This window comes from Musca vetustissima, unplaced genomic scaffold (assembly GCF_032173495.1).
Source record: "Musca vetustissima isolate MV318-11 ecotype Yass unplaced genomic scaffold, APGP_CSIRO_Mvet_v1 utg28485, whole genome shotgun sequence".
Lineage (NCBI taxonomy): Eukaryota > Metazoa > Arthropoda > Insecta > Diptera > Muscidae > Musca > Musca vetustissima.
The window spans coordinates 1-20,138 of record NW_026873669.1 but is presented as its reverse complement, the minus strand read 5'-3'; the positions used below and the strand labels follow the sequence as shown (position 1 = coordinate 20,138).

At 40.5% G+C, this 20,138-nt stretch overlaps 2 protein-coding genes across 2 annotated transcripts; one reads left to right on the top strand and one right to left on the bottom strand.

The window, feature by feature from the left end:
• LOC133327077 (histone-lysine N-methyltransferase ash1) lies at positions 1–9,703 on the bottom strand. The gene is made up of 6 exons (XM_061535656.1): positions 9,226–9,703; positions 7,532–9,165; positions 3,239–7,429; positions 1,403–3,136; positions 245–511; positions 1–180 (listed from the first exon to the last, which is right to left on the bottom strand). Exons 1-6 carry the CDS (start codon positions 9,701–9,703, stop codon positions 1–3), a joined length of 8,484 nt encoding a protein of 2,827 aa, XP_061391640.1.
• A 9,587-nt stretch (positions 9,704–19,290) lies between these two features.
• Positions 19,291–20,135, top strand: LOC133327165 (transcription initiation factor TFIID subunit 6-like; the record flags this gene model as incomplete). Its single annotated transcript, XM_061535734.1, has 1 exon — positions 19,291–20,135. A coding segment is annotated over exon 1 (810 nt), but the record flags the coding sequence as incomplete, so codon positions are not given.
• Positions 20,136–20,138: the final 3 nt, after the last annotated feature.

Genomic DNA, 20,138 nt, shown 5'->3' with positions numbered 1-20,138 from the left:
TTAAACAAAATCTTTGCGTATAGCAAGTGGTGTTTTACGTTGTCGGGCGCCACGTCCCGATAACAAATACGACAAATCTAATGGTGTTTCATTGGCGTTTGTCATCGGGTTGATGAGTTTTTGTCGCTGTTTAAGAGATTTCAAAACATTTTCCAAACGGAAACGTTTCTCTTTGAGAGTCTAAGAAAAAGAAAAAAAAAATAAAGAATACAACATTCAATGAAAAAAATTCCATCCAACTTACCACTTTTGGTGAGGGTATTGCGGCTGCTGGTGTTGTTGTTGGCATAATTGTAGCCGGACTTTTGCTATTTTGTCGCTGTTTGGATTTCGAGGTGGAACTGTTGTGTAGTGTCTTATTTGTATCCGATTTTGTGTTACCGCCACTGCCATTATTTTCCGCAGTCGCTGCTGCTGCTGTTGTTGGTGAATTAGAAGCTATGCTTGGACATTCACCACTGTCAGTCTTTTGTTTTTTGGATTTTAACAGGGCTGGATCAACATCATGTGGCTGGAAAGGAGTAATATTAATTAATTAGATATATTCAAATTAAACAGAAATAATAGTAAACAAATAATTATTTAACAAAGTCCACGCTTATGGGCTACTAAAAACTCCTACAAAATATTATTTTAAAAATCCGCGCCTATGTGAATTTGAAAACTCCTAAAAATATATTTTTTTAATCCACGTTTATGGCCTTTAAAAAACTAAAAAATATTTTTTAATCCAAGTTTATAGCCTTAAAAAAATACCTTACGTTGCTCTATAAATAGGTTTGAAAATCCACGATGATGCCCCCAGAATGCACCTCCTACTCTCAAAGCACGCCTATAAATACGTCCTAAAATCCACTCTTATTCCCTCACAATAATACATATATATATATATATATATATATATATACCCCGTAATGTTTATAGTAAATCACTACTGACATTTTCACCATTGTACCCACCAACACAATAGATTTTACTATGTGACGTCAACGCACATCACTTCCAATGGGGAAGCAGTAACACTAATACAAGAGGTGAGTCCATTTTTGAGTTTATACTTAGCTATAATCTTAGAATTTGTAATAAGGGCAACACACCAACATTTACGTCCGAGACAGTAAAATCGCAGAATCTCAAGATCTATCTGGCCTGAATTCCCAGGTAAAAGAACGTCTTCGCTGCTGACACTCAATTAACCATCTCTACGCTCTCCTTCTCCCACTATATTTTTCTTGCTCTTCCACTCTCTCTTCTATTCCCTTTCTCTTTGGATGATCACAATGGACAATAGTCTTCGAGTAGACGGTTGTTACTAACAACCGTACATTTCTTACCTAACCCCTTATATGATTCCTCTCACTCCAAAAAAAGTAAATAAATAAATGCCTTTATTTTTACTTACCGCATATGTTTTCGATATTCTCAGCTTCTCAGCGAATTTACGGAATGCATATGATTTTGTACAAGTTGGATGATTTGTTTTCGCCTTGGAAAAGAATCTCGCAGATTTATCTACCCTCAGCTCACATATGAAACAATGTGTCTCATCGTTACATTCAATCGGGCGGCCTTTACAAAATGTGGTACGATCCAGTACCCAACAGCGACCAATAACCAAATTGATTGGGACAACTTCATACAATGGTACACGAACCACTTCATTGGGATAAAATTTACGTGATGGTTCATGAAATGTTTCATGTGGACGTAGAAAATGATGACCAAAAATGAATCGTTCACCCTTATCATCTTTCCATAGTCGTTCCACACGAAAAATATCACATTCATTGTAATCGATTTCACCGATAGTTTCATAGGTATGTTTTTTCGAGGGTACAACGTTGCCCGCGTCATCTTTAACTGGTATGTCACGCAGTACATAGACCGCATCACCCTGACGAACTTGTAAATCTTTGCCACGCATTAGGGTTAAATAGTAACGGTGACCCTCCTCCGTGAAATCATCTAAGGGTATTTCTCGATCCACTTCTCGCGGTTCACATCTTTCACAGAGATAATTATCGGCCTTGACATCGGCTTTGGTGCATTCGGTATGCTGCCATACCATACAACGGGCACATTGTATCATAAGGCCTTCATCTTTGTAGAGGCCACAAATACAGCGTATTATATCTTCATTGCTGGTGGCGGCGGAGGAGGATGTCAAATTAGACATATTGTGATCCACCACACTAGGCAACTCAGTGTTATTTCCAATTTCTTCGTTGGTATTTTGTGTTGTTGCCGCTGCCGTTTCCGTGGCTTTATCTTTGAAATCTTTTAACAATGACTCATCACCAAGTATTTCCAGTAATGCGGAATATTGTTTTTGTTTTTCCTCCATGAAGGACTTCTCCAATAAGTCCAGGAACTGCAATTTTGTTGGTTCATTCTTTTCGAGCGAAACTCGGGTTTCTTTGAACAGCTTTTCCATATCCATATTAAATTCACTGGGTTGCTTATAGAAACCCTGCTCCACATTACTTTGTATTGATTTGAAATCGCAGTGATCCGCCGATTTTTGCTGACTTTTCAGTGAGGCTTTTTTCTTTTTATTGGCACCGGCCAAGGAGGAATTTGATATGGTCAGTGATACCAAAGAAGGAGAAGCGGCAGCAGAAGAACTAGATTGCGTTTGCGTCGGTTGTTCATTATTGTCCGGACTCCGAATGGCCTCTAGATTTGTACAAATATCTCTTAGAATCTTGGCCATTTTTGCCATCTTTTCCAATTCGGGATCTTGTACGGCCAATGTCAGGCCACGGGTTTTAATATTTCTGGCCGTGCATAAGGCGGTAATTTGTGCTGCCAATGATGCAGGGGTTGAGGGCCGCCGTTGTGATATTGCCCCCGGCATTAGGGGGCTGGGACTGGTTGCCGGTGTTGTTTGTGGGGTTTGTGTTTTCGAATCACCCGATTTATCTCCGCCACGACGTAGCATTGCTCGAATCTTTTCGAAATTTCTAACCAAAAATATCGAATATTGTTTCACAAATTTTCGTTCTCTCTCCGAGAGTGGATGCATGCGGGTTGGTGTCGGTGCATCTTTCGTCGTTTGTCGTTGAGTATTCTTTTTGGCTTTACGTTTACGCTGACGTCCCTTGGCATCGCCTTTAGAGGGTGTTTCATTGGGTGTCTGTAAGGAGGAGGAAAAAAATGGGTATTAGTGGATATGTGAATGCTTAAAAAATTTTAATGAAAATCTACGCCTTGTAGGTACTTGGTTTTTTTTACTCACCTTCGCCTCAATGGGTAACGGTTTAATACGCTGCGATTTGCCACCAATGACACCCCTACAATTGGGCGTATTACAGCGACAGGGTTGCCCTTCGGATGGATTAAACAGCGAAAAGTTATAATCATATGTCAGTTCTTCACCCTCCTGTATGGGACGTTTGGCGAATAGGGCCATACGCGACAGACCATTTACCGACCATTTTTGTATTTCACAATTCGGTTCACACGAATGATTCACGAAACGGCAATCACTACCCATACGATGGCCGTCAATGACCAACCCCCCATCCAGATGCAGACAATAATGATGTGTATCATTGAGATAAATGCTAGCCATGCGATCTTTAAATTCCCGTTCGGTAACAACTTCACCAACATATTCGAGTATATATGTACCCTTGGGTATGGGCAGCTTCGTGCGAACACCCCATCCTTTGTTTTCGGTCATGAAGCGTTCAACACCCGGTGCAATTTCATGTTTTTGAATTTTCTGGTTGCGACATTTTTCTCGGGTCGGACAATTGGAGGGGGAACATTCTGTGTAAACCATACGATTGAGGCAATTGTCACCACAACCCATGTCGGGTTTACAATTACACATCGGATGATCATAGGCAGCAATGGGTGGTGGTTTAACATTTTCCGCATAAATATTGGTGCGAATTTTACGGAAATTCCATGAGGCCACAGTGTTGCGAGAGGGTAACTTGGAATTGGTGTAGGCCCACCAGATATCATAGGGTAATTCGAAATCATATTGGCTGCGACGAAAATATTTCTCACAGTAGGGAGGCGGTGGAAGGGTGGGTGTCACTGCCGTTTCATTCGATTCTTTAATATCTTTTGCAGGAGGTTGATCTGCAACCTTATCACCGCCATTGGCCTCGGGTTTTTTATTGTCACCTCCTCCTGCAGCCTCCTTTTTAGTGTTTGCCTTTTCCTTTTTACCACCATTCGTTGATGGCTGCTGAGTGACTTTGTAATAATCGGAAAAGAGCCCCGCCACCAAATAGGATTTTTTACCCAATTTCGTTTTCTTGGAAGACGACGACGATGTTGTTGTGGAGGAGGAGTGTGTTGATTTCTCTTCGCTGGCATCACTTTGTTCGGCACCCTCCGCCGCATTGGCTATGTGATAGATATTTTCATTTAGCGGTAAAATATCGTGTTCCTCATAGTTCTCATTGCAATCCTTGGATGCCGCATTGATTTCTATTTCCTCCGCGGAGGGTTCAATTTCCAGGGGCAAGGAAGGCTGCCGCTTTGGTGTTGACGGTGTGGTGACAACTGTTGTTGGACACTTGTTTGTCATGGCCAGGGGGTGTATGGAATTGCGCCGTTTTAGTTTTATTTTACAACTCATCAATGAGCTGGGATCAATGCCCGCGGGCAGTTTTATATTGGCATCCAATAGAGATTTAACGGTCTTCGAGATGGCGGCGGGGGTTTTACGTTGATTGAGCGTTGCAGATTTGTTGGTAATCTCTTTGGACTCTCCCTTTGAGGGGCGTGATGGTGGTGGTGGCGGTGGGGGTTTTGAACGCCTTTTGGCCCTTGAGGCCAATGGCTTGTTATCATCATCCTCCTCCTCCTCCTCCTCGTGTAGCAACAATTTAGCTGGCATAGATTTGGAGAGCAATTTTTGGGCGACCGAGTCCTTTCGTTTTACCTCCCGCCTTGCATGCCTTGATTTGGGTGTTGCGGGATCCGCCGCAGATATTGCCTTCTCCTTGGCTCCATTATCTTTTTCTAATTTTTCTTTTTGGCTTTGTGGCGACTCTTGCAGTCTTTCGAGGGCCACCACCGACAGACGTGGCGTACGATTATTACGTTCCATAAATGTTTGTGAAGTCTCACCCTCTTGCGGTACACGATCACATTTTGTGGGTTGATTATTTATCACTCCTCCTGCACTAGGCAATTGGCTAGAATCTTCGCCGGCCGTTGGTATCACATCTAATATAAGATTTTCCTGGACCTTCCTTTTTTTACGCCTCACCGTGGGAAATCCGGTGCGATTGATTTTCTTACGTTTCCGTTTCAATATCAAATTGCCTCCGGTTTTATTTAGCAGCGATTCGACAACACCTCTTTGGCCATTAGGTTTGCTGGGTGGCATTGTAACCATGTCCGCGGATCCGCCAAACGGTTTATTCAGGTCCATTAGTAGCGGGGATTCAATTTCCGATTTGGTAATAATACCCGCCGTTGAGCTATCCGTTAACTTGGCCATGGGCGGTATTTGTATTTCCAATTCAACGGAGGGTTCAAACACACCAGGCGGTGGACATGACGATGATTCCGATTCAATTTGTAATGCTGACGATGATAGATGATGTTTATTTTTCCCCACCGGGATGGGTAGCTGCTGCGGCTCATCACCTGGATGATTTGTGGTGGCTATACGAGATACCAAACCCTCGAGGCGTGATCGTTTTTTGTTTACCGCCTCGGTGACTTGTTTTAGACTATTTAAGGACTGGGGGCTGATATCCAATAGTTTGCCACCACTAATGGAATCGCCAACGGCCACACGAAGTGGTGATAGGGTACTGGCGCTGGTTTTATTGCTATTCGAGTCTTCACTGATTGCAAGGGGCGGATGGGGAAGATGCTGCAGATGGTGGTGATGCTGGTGCGGATGATGATGAGCTCCCCCCTGCTGCAGTAGATGCCGTTTCTTTGGTGTCAAATTTGCCTTGGCTGTGCGGGCATTGAACTGCTGCTGCGACTTGGTATTTGCTGTACTCTTGGCGGCCGCAGCAGCAGCTGCCCAGGCCTCAGAGTTGTTGGCAAACAGCTTAGCCGCCACCGCCACAGCAACCTCACTCGACTTCTCGCCTGGTGTCAGCAAATAATGGCGTTTTTTCAATGGCAATTTATGGTCATCCGGACTAGAACTGCTGGCCTTTTTGTGTCGCCTTTTCGATGAGGAGGAAGATGCACCACCTTGTGGTGTACCCGTTGAGCTGGCCGCACCAACTTCCGCCCTTGCCGAAAGCATTGCAAAATCAAGATTTTCGGACATTTTCCGTTTCTTGAGGGATTTTTTATCGCGGGCATCTCCACGTTTGCCGCTGCTGCTGGTGGACCCCCCTCCTCCTGCTGTTACAGTGTTATTAGATGTTGAAGCTGCCTGGGCAGCAGCGGCGGCCGCCGCAAAACTTTGCTTTAATTTATTTGCCTCTGCCATTAGTTTTTCTTTGAGCGACAGATTGCCACCACCACCACTCGCACTTGTGGCCACCTTATCACTAATTCCCGTAGTTGTGGTAGCCGCCGCAGCCGTCGTCGCAGACGTTTGTATACGACACCTTGCTGCAAATGTATTGGTGAGTATTTCAATTTCAGTCAATAGCTTCGAATCAATTACGCAATTTTTCCCCGACGAAGAGTTGTGAAAACGAAAGGGTTTCCTACGTCGCCGTTTCCGTATTTTCGTTGTGCCGGAATAAAATGAGCTGCAGTAACTGGCCACGGAGGAACGCCGTGATTTAATTTTCCTTGCTGTCTGCTGGGCTCCCGGCAACTGCATTAGCAGATCATGGGCAAATTCCGAGGTTATTGAATTTTTCCGCTGATGTAAATTCATTTTGGCCGGTGTCGGGGTACTGGGCAAATCCAATGATAGATCAAAAATTCTCGCCTGATTGCTACTACTCAAACTGGCAAACGAGGATGATTTGGCCGAAGACCCCCGACCAAAATATTCCCCTGTTGCAATGTAGCGATTAATTTCACCATATTTTTTACTGGCACTTGTTGTGGGCAGCTTTTCCAGAGAGGGCTTGCAGACATATTCATTGGATTCTTCACTGCTTTGGCCGAGCGAAAGGCCAGCCAGTTGTAAAATATCCTGTTCATCTTTGAGAGAACCCAGGGTGGTTGTTGCCGTCTTGGGCATAATGGATGCTCGTCGTTTTCGACGAAATTTCGACGACTTGCAGGCTGAGGAGGTGGTACCGCCCAAAACACTTTCCTTACAATCGCTGCGATAGCCACAGGATTTGGCTCTGGACTTGCGGGAGGCACAACTTTTAGTGCTATAACGACTCTTACAGCTGGCATCACTTTTATAGCCCGAGTTGTGGGAGTGTTTGGAATGCTGTTTCGTTGAGACACGAAACGATGATGAACCATAATCGGAGACATAGCCACTTTTGGCCGCCAGGATTTTACTACAAATTGTGGACTTGGTGCTGCGATCACGTATGCTGCTATTGTGGCGGCGACGACGATCACTTTCAATTAGGCCACCATCACTTTTATAGCCTGCACCAATAGCAGCTGATACACTTCCTCCTCCTCCTGCCACACCACCACCACCTGTTGTACTGCACACACTGGGCCGACGAAATTTACGATTAACATCGATTTTACGCCACACCGGATCAAGTTGTAGATCTTCTTTTGTGCTGGCAATTTGTTGGGTATTACTACGATTATTTTTGTCTGCCGTGGTTGCACCTCCTCCTCCTGCCCCCAAGGCCGCACTCATTGATTGTCTACGTTTGTTTCTGGGCGGTGGATAGAGTACCCTTTCCGTGGCATACATACGCTTATCCAAAAGGGCAATATCAATTTTGGGTTTTCCCCCTGACGATGTCGTGGAGGTGGAAGTGCCGGCATTATCATTCATCAACGGCTGATGTGCCTTTTCGGGGGTATTATTTGCAGTTTTATTGGGCGGGGAATGCGGGGAAGCTGAAGATGCCACTGTGGTACAGGGATGTGGTGATGTACTTTGTGTGGATATACTTGTGGTGGATATAACGCCCGAATCGGCTGACTCATTAATGTTCGATGTCATTGTTGTTATCCTATTGGCCCCGTGATGATGGTGTAAGGGAGGTGATGATGACATTGAATGTGTGGTCAAATCTCGTAAGGGTGGTGGTTTATCCGGTTTCTTGGGTCTACCACGACGTTTTTTATTTACCACAACACACGCGGATGAGGCTGGCGAGGCCACACTATCTGCTGGAGAGTTGTTTTGAAATTGTGTCACAATTTCAATGGCTGGGGGATGATGGGTGGTGGTGGTTAATTTGAGGGGCGGCTCAACAGATTCCGATGATTTGGAATTTTGTCCCAACATTTGGGTTTTCTCCATGAAATCTTGCAACAACGTGGACTGATACTGGGGTAAATGTTTCGTTTTAGTTTTGGGATAATGGGCCAACATTAAATCATCATCATCGTCGTCGTCATCATCATCAGAATCACCCACCGCCCGTTCAACAGCTGCCCTTATATTGGGTAAATCATTATCACTGCTGGAGAGGCCAATGTGATCACTACCGCCACCAGCACCTGTAGCCGTGACGGAATTTAAATTTAAGCCACCCATCATTTGGACACTAAGGCTGCTCGTGTTGTTGTTTGAATTATGTTTGACACCCACCGCTGTGAGCAGTAGACGTGGGGCCCTCTGAGCCGGTGCCGTCGCCACCACCACCCCCTTTGAGTTTATTTTATTTGCCAAAGGCTCATCATCTTCGGAATCCGTGGAAAATGCATTATTCTGCTTGGAATTAATTAGCGTTTTGAGGGTTTTCAAGGTACGCTTGGCCTCCAGTGCACCCTTTAGCAGGGCCTTTTTACGTTTCACTTTACGTTTTGAGGATTTTTCATGGCCCGTAATGGTTGCAATTGTTGTATTTGTAGCCTCTGAACAACCAGAATCGGTAATATCACTTTCTGCACCGCCGCCAACACTTATAGATGTTTCCTTAACACCGCCGCCGCCACCAGAACATGGACTTACAATGACAGACATTTGGGTAGCAGCTGCAGCTGATCCTGCTGCTCCTGTTGCTGTCGTGGTTGTTGACAAGCTTTTCATTTTTTGTTCCTCAGCCTTTTTACGTTTCGAGTCCACAACAAGTGAAGATGAGGATGCTGCTGCAGCTGTATTTTGTTTATTTCCTGTTGTTGCTGATGGTGGTGGTGGGGGTGAAGAAATTTTCAATTTAATTGATTCTAAACTATTGCTGATATTTACTAATTTTTTTGTGGCGGATTTTTCCGCTGCCGATGGTGATTTTTTATTATTTGCTACTACTCCGGCTGCTCCTGATCCTGATGAAGTTGGTCGTATTGCGGATATTTTCATACGCAAACAACCATCCGAATCGGTACGTTGTATACTAAATTGTGTGGCTAATGCAATATTGGAAATATTGTGGGTGTTGTTGTTGGTACTATTGTTACTACTATTGCTGCTGTTACTGCTGGTGGTATGACTGCTGCTGCTGGAGCTACTGTTACTGATGCTGTGGTTACTGCTGCTGTTGCTGCTGCTATTCGTTGTCGTCGCTGTTGTACTGCTGCTGCTGCTGTTCGTAGACGTTGCTGATACATTACTGTTGGTGTTTTTCTTCTTTTCATGTCGTTGCTTTTTATGTTGTTGTTGTTTATCTTTGTTGTGTGAGCTTTCACGTTCATGCTGTAAGAAAACAAACATTATTTTGAATTAATATAAAAAAAAAAAATAAACAGAATGTGAAAATATCATGATACCTTTGTTTCATGGGCTGTTGTTGTTGTTGCTGTTTGTTCTTTACGTTGCTGATGCTGCAATTCCGAAACATTCCTTGTTTTTGCATCATTCGATGTGCTCATTATTTATTGGAAAAAACTTATTCCTGAAAAGGTAAAAGAAAACGATAAAATGGATTAAAAAGGCTTAGTACAAAAGACAGAATATATAAATGGAGTCTTTAAAAGAATCGTTATAGGTTATAGGTCAAAGGGGGGTCCTTAAAAATAAAAATGTGCCTCATCGAAATCCTGAGAAGTTTTATGTGAGTACCAGGCAGTGGCTGAGGTAGGCCAATCGGAGAGCATGCAGAATGCACAATCTCCCCATTGGTGAGGGGCGAAACAACAACCACTTCGAAGCTATGCACAAGGACCACCTCCACTAAGTGCTCTTGTGCTTCTCCTAAATGTTTCACGAGCAAAACTACTTAAACAACTAAAGGTCCGATTGTCTTCAAGAGTTATTTGCTAAATCTCTAATGTCATCATAGTAACAGCATTCCGTCCTTCCACATAGTGCACCCACATAAATCCTTCTGGGACAGGTCTATTTTATGCAGAAACGCATTGAGAGGACCATCCCCCTTCAGTATGAAACCAGTACTTAAGCCGAAGCGAAAGTCTGTCCGGCCCACTACGAACGTTGCGTCACAAATAAATTCGTACGTCACCCTCCCCTTTTTCACTGTTCGTCCACCTAATCCAACAACACACTCCCGAAGGATAGTGCTGTACCGCCTACTAGCTCCATCCACCATATCAGAAGGCCTGAGTCAACCATCGTTTCAGATAATTTTAAGTCGATTTACAAAAATCCGTTCGTTCGTCTGTCTGGGTGGGTGCTGCGCAAGATAACTCTCGAAAGGAGTAACCGATTTCATGCAATGATTGAAGATAATTACAGTATGTTCCAATGCATCACCAGTGGGGTCTACCCTAATACAATGTCAGGGATTTATCCGTCAGGACCTGCGGACTTGCGATTTGATCTTCTCTAGCCGGGACCTTGTTTCATATTCTGATATTTCTCTCCTGGCAGTGTTATCAAGTGGAGAAACACAATAAACAAGAGTCTGTGGGCAATATATTATTAGACTCGGATTCACTGTGTGATGGTTGGGATTACATGGCAGATGCATACCAGCAGGAACTGTATGGTCAACATACAAACTATGTTGCTTGACTGACAGCTTTCATGGTCTCCTCATGAAGGAGATCGACATTCGTCATCTGGAGACACCCGATTGTAATTCAGAGTGTTTTTTTTTTGAGTGTTTTGCAAAAATCACCATTGAGAGTGTCACTAAGGAAGGATGGAACGACCTATGGCCTTATATGTCGTTAACTACGTTTCTTTACCTTGCCGGACAACTTTCCAAATATCAGGAATTACCAACAGTGACATCGATAACTCGAGAACTTTGGTCAGATAACCCAGCCCTATTGCACCAAGCTTCTTTAACCTGAACATATATATGCCGTCTGACCAAGGGCTTTGTATGGCTTGAATTTGGAGATAATTCCCTATTGCCACTTTGGAATAGTTTCACGGAATATCTTCTCACCCTTTTTGGCACATACGAGTGGCGGAATCCTCAATGAATGGATGCTTGGATGCTAACTGGTCCCAATGCTTTTGACAATTTCAATTTCAAAATCGTTGGAATAAACTGATATACTCAAAACCCTCAGGAAAGCCAGCGATTTTATCGCGTTCGTTATTAACGATCAGGAATGATAGTGGGAAGGCTGTCGTTGGGAAGACGAACGTCGAACCTATTGACAAGTCTTCACAGGAACATTCAGGGTCTGCTGCCAAGGCGGATTATATAGCTGGGAAAGAAGTAAGGGCGAAGATTACTGCTGGGAAGACGAAAGTCGGACCTAGCAATATTCGAAACCTGCTGCTACAGATAACCAGAGAGTAGCTAGCATTGACAAAGCTGATCCTCATGATCATCATTCTAACACGCTGGGCTTCTGAAATTCTCCTTTAAACAAGCTACCATTGTTTACAAAACTACCAGAGAGAATTTGTCCAGTGATTTAGACGTTTGATCAATACGAGTAGCGAATACCAATTAATCGGCTGAAGAACAATAAAGCAGCAGGTGCCGATGGGTTACAAGCCGAACTATTCAAGACCGGTTGCCGGATACTGGTCAGGAGTATGCACCACCTGATTAGTACAATTTGGCTAGATTGATTGGAACCTCAGCGTCCTGTGTCCTGTGCACAAAAAGCAAACAAGACGATATGTGCCAATTTTATATACCGCCATAAATAAAACGAATGACAGCAGTTTTGAAATTCGGATAGTGATGGCCAACAGATGCTACTATGGTCTGAGTAAGCAGTTTAGAAACAAAGCCACCTCCCGCCAGACAAACTCACACACTATAAGACGCTGATATTACCCGTGCAATTGTATGGATCTGAAGCATGGGTAATTGCTCAAGTAGATGAGGCAGCTCTTGGAATGTTTGGGAGAAAAATTCCCCGAAAGATCTATGGATCGATCTGCGTCGATGTTGAACCATGAGCGCAATACCTATATCTCTATTCTCGGACATCGACATAGTCTATGCTATGCCATCTTGTGAGAATGGATGAAGATGCCCCAGCTCAAAAGGCATATAAAAGCGAACCAAGTGATGGTTCACGAAGAAGGGGAAGGCCACGAATCCGATGGAAAGATCAAATAGAAGACAACATCTCGGAAAATGGTCTTTCAAATTGGATGAGATGCGCAAAAGACCGACGCGCCTGGAAATCGTTTTTAAGTTCGGCTTATGGAACAACCCAGCTAAGTAAGTAAAGTAGCCTTTGTTTGCTTTATAAAATTCATTAATCATCGAAACTAAAATCATAACATAGGTGGCAAATGTCCCGCTTGTATTCAGTCGTTTGTGTATCGTTTAAGCTGGCCTAAGGTACGAAAGGAAAACTATCCACGTCGATATGTTTCAGAGCTAAACACGATATGGAATAAGCGTTTCCACGACAGAGGGTTTGGGTCTCAGCCCATTGAGCGATATTTTTTGCAACATAGTACGTTTCTTTTCTTGAAGAAAAGTAACACCACAGCAACTCCTCCTATTCTGGAATCTGTGAATACTGAAAATAATTAATTTTATTTCTCAAAAATGTCATTATGCAATTCCATAGACCATTTAAACGTCATCCTGGCGTCTGCAAGTGCAATTAGATGTATTTTTTTGGAAAACGTTATTATTCCACACCTGTAAGGGTTAGTTAAACTCACAACAATTCTATGTTTCACCACGACACAAAAACGACAACAACCTGGTCAAAATTTTTGTTCAAATAAAAATTCTATAAGAAAAAAAATATATAAAAACATAAAAACAACAACAAGAAAATATGTGAATACGTGTGGTGTTGTTCATTGAACGTTAAGTGTGTGTGTGTGCGTGTACCGAACGCTACCGTACATACCCCTTCTTATTCTCCTTTACAAAGGGGGGGAGAATTTCAAAAATTAAAAAAAAAAAAAATTCGAAAGTGTGATTGACACACAATAAATGCAAATTACAAATGAAAGGAAGAAACAAACGAAAGCAATGCAAAAAACGCGCGATCAATTATAAAAAAACAACCACATAAACAAGCCAACCAACAAAGCAGCCAGTCAGTCAACCAACCATCCAGCGATTCAACCAGCCTGCCTTTGCATATAAGAAACTCGAACGAAAGTGGCGGGGCAATACCACGACGGACGACAACAACAATACACAACAAAAGAAGATGAAGAATGCTTGAGAAGGGGGCAAGCAAACACGAAAGAATTCCCTAAAATGTTTTCCTTGGCTGAATAAAGGACATTCACAACAACAGCAACAACAAACATTATGGCAATTGGCAGATGTTTTTTTTTTTTTGGCAAATTTCAGGAATGCCTAGCGCCACATCTAATATTTGTTTAAAGCTCTTCTTCATATTCTTGTTTTTAGTATATATAGGCTTTTTTACTTGTGCTTCTTCTTAGTTCTAGATAATTTTTTTGTTTTCAAATTAGGTCACTGCTTTGTTGTAAAAAAAGAGGCTAATTTTTTGTTTTTCATTTTTTTCTAATAACCTCAGGGCCATTTCATTGGATTATGCACTCAATTTCCCCAATTTCCAATTTTGTTCGCCTTAAATTTAAAATAAAGTAATTTAAAGTTTCTTAAACGTCAAAAAAGAAACTATTTAAAACATTGCTTGCATGCATCAGCAAGCAGCAGCATTCATCACTTACACAATTGAAGTTTCATGTATCTGCTTTGATGATGATATTCTTATTATTATTATTGTTGTTGTTGTAGTTTTTGTGGACATTCATCTATTTTTTATTTAATACAACTGCTTCATTAAATTCCTTCTCTTCCACTACGTTTTCCTTTTTTTGTTACAATTTTTCTTTTGTAGTGAAATTTTCTTACAGTCCACAGTACACCAAATGTAAAATAAACTAAAGAAATAATAAAAAAACAACAACAATTTTACAACACTTCACTTTTTGCTTGCTCTGTTTTGCTTTTCTTTATTTATTATTATTTTTTATATTTAACACATTCCATTCTTCTTTGTGTGTTTTCTTTTTGTATTGAAATGCATTTGCCTTGCTTTGTTTTTTGTTTCTTTTTGCTTTCGTTATTTCGTTTTTTTCTTCTTAAAATGGCGCCGTTTACTTCTTGCTTTCTCGTTCTTGTTGGTGGTGTTGGGGCGACCAAGGAAAATTTTTCACTTTGTTTATTTCAACGCGATTTTTTCTATATTTCCCGTCGTTTTTCATTACACCTTGTAGCTTAGCTTGTAGATTTCTCGATTTTTTATGATTTTATTAACTTTTTATACGTTTTCCGTAATTATATTCGCATTAAAAACTAAAAACTAAAAGCACACGAAAATAAAAATGAAATTACACTCTCAGAGAACGAAGTCAAAGACATACAATCGTAAAGACTTGACAAGACGCATTTTCCAATATTAGTGTCAAATTTGTGCTATAGAGGGCTACACATTTTAATGGAAAATGCACTTTTTGATGTTCTCTCACCAAAAAATACTTAACAGCAATTTAATTATTTTGAAAAATATGGTAACCAAAGTAAAGTTTGAGATTGTATGAAATTAAATTATTTTTTTTGCGTGCTTTATTTGAAGAATTTAAATCAATTGCCGTGTTCCCCTGCCACAGCTCATCTTTAACAGTCGTGACCCCCTTTGTAATGGGTGTAATGGTCGAAAATGGTATTGTGAAAGTTGGTACACCGATTTGTGTGCCGAGCAAGGAGTTTGTCGTTATTGGCAATGTCACCTCAATCGAATCAAAGAGATTTGGGTTAAAATTGATCCCATACCCGGTGAATCACCAAAAATGTTTGGCCGTCATTTTGAAGCTGATGATAAGTTGGCCAAGGTCTCGATGCTTGCAAGGATTACATCCGTGATGATTTGATTAAGGCTGATTGGTCTCTAATGGTTGAACTGGAGAAACTTTTCCAAATTTTATAAATTGTTTATAAATTTTTAATTTGTTTGCAATATGTTTATTGATGTGGATGCCTGAAGATTACATTGCGGATTCAAATAATGACCCATGAATACTAAAACAACAATGATTTTAGGGTATGTCAGGGTATTATAGCTCTGTGCAGCCCCAAGAGTTTGTAACGCCGCGACGTGTTGGTCCTAGACCCACCGTTAAGTATACCGATCGTCATATCTCGACTAGCTGAATCGATCTAGACATGTGTGGCCGTCCGTCTGTCCATTATTATTTGCTCTTCTGGCCAATGAAGATCCCTATGGTTTTTGGGAAAGATCAGTTGATATTAAGGGGATGAAATGGACCAAACACTTCATTTTTGTCGGTTTTCTGGTCGCTCCAGAGGCCGCAATTCTGACCCCAACATTGCGAATTTTTACACGGAGAATGGGATCAGGGCAAAGAATAAACATGCCAGTTTTAAATAAAGATCGGTCAATATTTAGCGGGTCAAATGGACCCTGACTTTTGTGTGAAAAATTAAAAATTTTTGTTCTATACGGAATAGAGTTGTTGACCTTTAAATTGATACCAATACCAATATTGTCGTATGTACTCGGCTGCGGGAGTTACACTTAAGTATTAAGAGGTGTTTAGGTTATTCAAATATAATTTAGTAAACCATTACCACAAGGTGATCGCTTTGAAATGTTCCATGAGGTTGCAGTTATGGTCAAGGACAACGCCTATAATTTTCGGTGATGATCAGATAATAATTTTGGGCTGAAGTGGACCAAAAACTTATTTTGTTGTGTTTTTACGAGTCGATTTATAGGCCACAGGCCGAATAGCACAGCACAACCCACGGTGAAGGGAATCTGGACAAGCACTTAGAAGGGCTGTACTGAATATTTGTTTACCTGTAGTCGGTCAAGAGGTTGCAAATATTGCGAAATATTGCTCAAGCTCAGAATAAAGAACTACAGGAAGTCAAATTTTCGTTGAAGTTGTGTAGGGTAACATATGGTCGGCCCCGTTCGACTATACTGCTCGGCTCACTGGTTTTCAATCTATTTTTTTACTTATGACTAAAATATCCTCCGTCACTTCAAAATTTTTATTTCCGCTTCAAAAAAAATCTTCCCAAAAAAATAAAAACACACAAAATTATTAAGTTTATGGCAATAAATAAATTAATTATACAACAACAACAAAATTATAAAAAATGTTTTATTATTAATAATTGGGTACTAACAAACCGATTGGATTATTAGTTTATGAGTTATCGTGCCCGCCATTCGAGAAACGCTGCTTCGAGAAATGCGTTTAAGAATCACTCTTGCCGTCACTTGATGCTGACTCAATCAATCGGCTATATCTTCAAGAGTAGATCGGAATAAAAAAAAATATGACACCGAGAATAGGGGGCTTTGGTGCACCTTTTACATAAAATCTGACAAAACTATATATGAGAGCTATATTAAATCTGAATCGATTTTCTCGAAACTTAGCACATATCATTCTGGACCTAATTGTCAAAGTGCCAAATTTCGTGCAAATCGAAATATATGAAGGGACTTTGGTGCCCCATTTACCTTAAATCTTAAATCTGAACCGATTTTCTTTTTCGCGGTCTTCAAAGTATCTTCATAGTATCCAGATTTTTATTAAGTTGATTGAAATAAGTATTGAATATATATTCCCTTCTTACGTTTATAAATTGAAAGACTTTTTCGCGGTTTTTCACTATTTACATTGTGTTTTCATTGCATCGGGGGTTCACAATAATCACACAACAACACATGTGTATACAAAGTTCAATAAGTTGTCGTTTTTAAACGATTCTATGGCGTAGGAGAAACTCTTTAAATTACTAAAAAACCTAAAATACTATGTTATTTTTGGTTATATATAATAATAATTATATACAGTATAAACTTGATAATCCGAACCTCGACAATCCGTTTTATTCGGTAATCCGGACTGCATTTCACAACCCATTGCGTATCCTATAATCCGGATTGATTGACCTATTTGACTCAAAAATCCGGATTGTAAAGATACGTTACTTTTTATTTTAATAAAAAAATCGTTGCAAATTTAATTGAAAATGGTACCTATTATATTCAAAGTTCATATTTTTGAAATGAATAATTTTCATTTTTAATAAAAGCATAAAAATAATTAAATTATCACCAAATTAATATAAATTTAAACCAATTAATAAAACTCGATAATCCGGAATATAATCAATTATCCGGATTAGCGAGTTTTTATCATATGTACATCCTCTGTTTTTATTGTATATTTATACATTTCTGTAGCAGCGACAAAAATTCGCCTTGCACATTGTGGAACACATCATATATATTTGCAGAATGTTGCCAGCCATATACATTGTTTTTAAACTCTCTAGGTTTTTTCTGTCATTATTCCATTGCATTTCAGAGAGTAAAAAATGTAGTTCTCTTTGTAATTAACAGAAAATGTTGTTACGATATCGTAACAACAGAGCAAAAGCCATCTAACGGCCAACTTGGAAATTCAATTGTTCTATCTTTATACTTTTATGTCTTTGCTTTTTTGTTTCTACCTGTGGTAATGTTTTCCAACACAATTCACAATTTACCACTGAGAGAGAGAGAGAAACTCTCAACACCGATCCCGATCCCGACAAATATAAAACCACGCTTATAAATACCAAGATCTATTAATAAGGTCACCCAGGTAGCAATTGAAATCGGAAAACAGCTGTTTTTTCTCCAGTCTAATGTCAAAAATTTGAACTTTGTTTACGTTTTCATAATGGAAGTCAACTCATAATAATGAATTTTGACAGCAAACTTGAGTGACTGCTGATATCCAGCTGGTCTCCCTGGGTGACCACGAACGATAAAATTTCGCTGTCAGCTTCGTCGGTTCGTTTTTTGGCGAGCATTTGTTGCTGAAGAACATTCTTTTGAAAAACTCAAAAAACAAATGTTCGCGAATGCTCGCGAGCACTGTTAAAAACAATAACTAACAAAAATATCATAAAACAAGTAAACACACACACAACGACTGAATGTGTAGCAGAAAGTGTGTGGAATAACAAAACACATGTCCAACAAGTATTGAGTTCACGAACGTTTGTTGTTATTGTTTTTGCTGTTTTGAGCATTCGCGAGAATTCGGGAATGTTTGTTTTCATTCGTGAGAGAATGTCAGAAAGAATTTCAACCAAAAAACGAAACGAACGATCTCACTCGTTTGTTCTGTGTGTGCGAACATTCTTTGGCGAATGTTCGTTTGGTAAAGAATTTATCGCCATTAAGTCGTTTTTAAAATGAGCACAAAAAGAAAATAATGTATTTTAATTCATTCGCGAGCTAATTTTTGCGCACCCTGCGAGCAATCACTTAGACAATCCAATTTGATAGTATGTATACGCCTTCAAATAAAACGGCTCTATTAACGTACACTGAACGTTCTCTTTGATGATTTGTCAAAAGCATTTTTTGGTTTTATTTTTAATCAAGTGGCTTATTTTTTACTTTTGTTTTGCCATATACGTTTATCATTGCACTTATTTAAAAAAATATTAAATTAACAACATTTAACAAAAAATTATCTCTGTCGCCAAAAGCAAACAATTGTTTGCACTGAACATACGCCACCTTATCAAATCATCTATTTTCGATATTTTAACACTTGGTTTCATTGGATAAGGCAATGTTTATATTTGTTTTAATAAAAAATAACTAAGCAATTGCTTTTTTATAAAAAAAACTATTTTTTTTATAAAAAAACTCATATATTTGTCTTGGTTACCACTGAACGAGTTTTAACAAAGCAACTAGCACTAGTTCCAGTTCATTCATTTGATTGAAACAATCATTTGAACTAGCTGTTGATTGTTTTGATTCATTTTGGTTGTAAAACGATCTGTTGTACCCTAAAAACTCTTGTTTTCAAACTATTCAACCCTTGAAAGTGTAGACTAGAGACGCTGCTTTGGAGTAAATTTGGACAAAAAATGAGTTCCTCTGCGGCCGCAACCACCGTTGGGGATATGATGTATGGCACAACTTTGTCGGCCGAGTCGATGAAAGTAATTGCCGAAAGTATTGGTGTTGGCTCACTGCCCGATGATGCCGCTAAGGAATTGGCCGAAGATGTCTCCATAAAGATCAAACGCATTGTTCAGGATGCCGCAAAATTTATGCACCATTCCAAGCGGGAAAAGCTGATTATGAGTGACATCGATCATGCTTTGAAGGTTCGCAATATTGAACCACAATATGGTTTCACCTCAAACGACTTTATACCATTCCGATTTGCCTCGGGCGGCGGTAGGGAGTTACATTTCATCGAAGAAAAAGAAATGGATTTGACGGAAATTGTCCAAGGTAATGTGGCAAAAATCCCACTAGATATAACACTGCGCACACATTGGTTGGCTGTGGATGGTATCCAACCGACAATACCCGAGAATCCGCCACCCCTTTCGAAAGATCATCAAGCATTGGATTCGGTGAATCCGGTGGTAAAGTTGGAACAGGGTGTTACCAAAGACACAGCGGGTAAACCGGCAACGGGTAAAATTCATAAATTGAAAAATGTTGAAACGGTTCATGTCAAACAATTGGCCACACATGAGTTGTCGGTGGAGCAGCAGTTGTATTATAAGGAGATTACAGAGGCATGTGTGGGTTCCGATGAGCCGAGACGTGGTGAAGCTCTGCAGTCGTTGTCATCCGATCCGGGTCTTCATGAAATGTTACCACGTATGTGTACCTTTATCGCCGAGGGTGTTAAGGTCAATGTGGTGCAGAACAACTTGGCCCTGTTGATTTATTTGATGCGTATGGTAAAGGCCATGTTG

Excerpts from the sequence above, each read along its gene's own strand:
- LOC133327077 (XM_061535656.1), bottom strand. The coding sequence starts at position 9,703 with ATGTTTGTTTTCTTACAGCATGAACGTGAAAGCTCACACAACAAAGAT. Across the intron at positions 3,137-3,238 it reads CGTTACCCATTGAGGCGAAG|ACACCCAATGAAACACCCTC; the intron begins GTGAGTAAAAAA and ends TCCTCCTTACAG. Across the intron at positions 181-244 it reads CAATACCCTCACCAAAAGTG|ACTCTCAAAGAGAAACGTTT; the intron begins GTAAGTTGGATG and ends TCTTTTTCTTAG.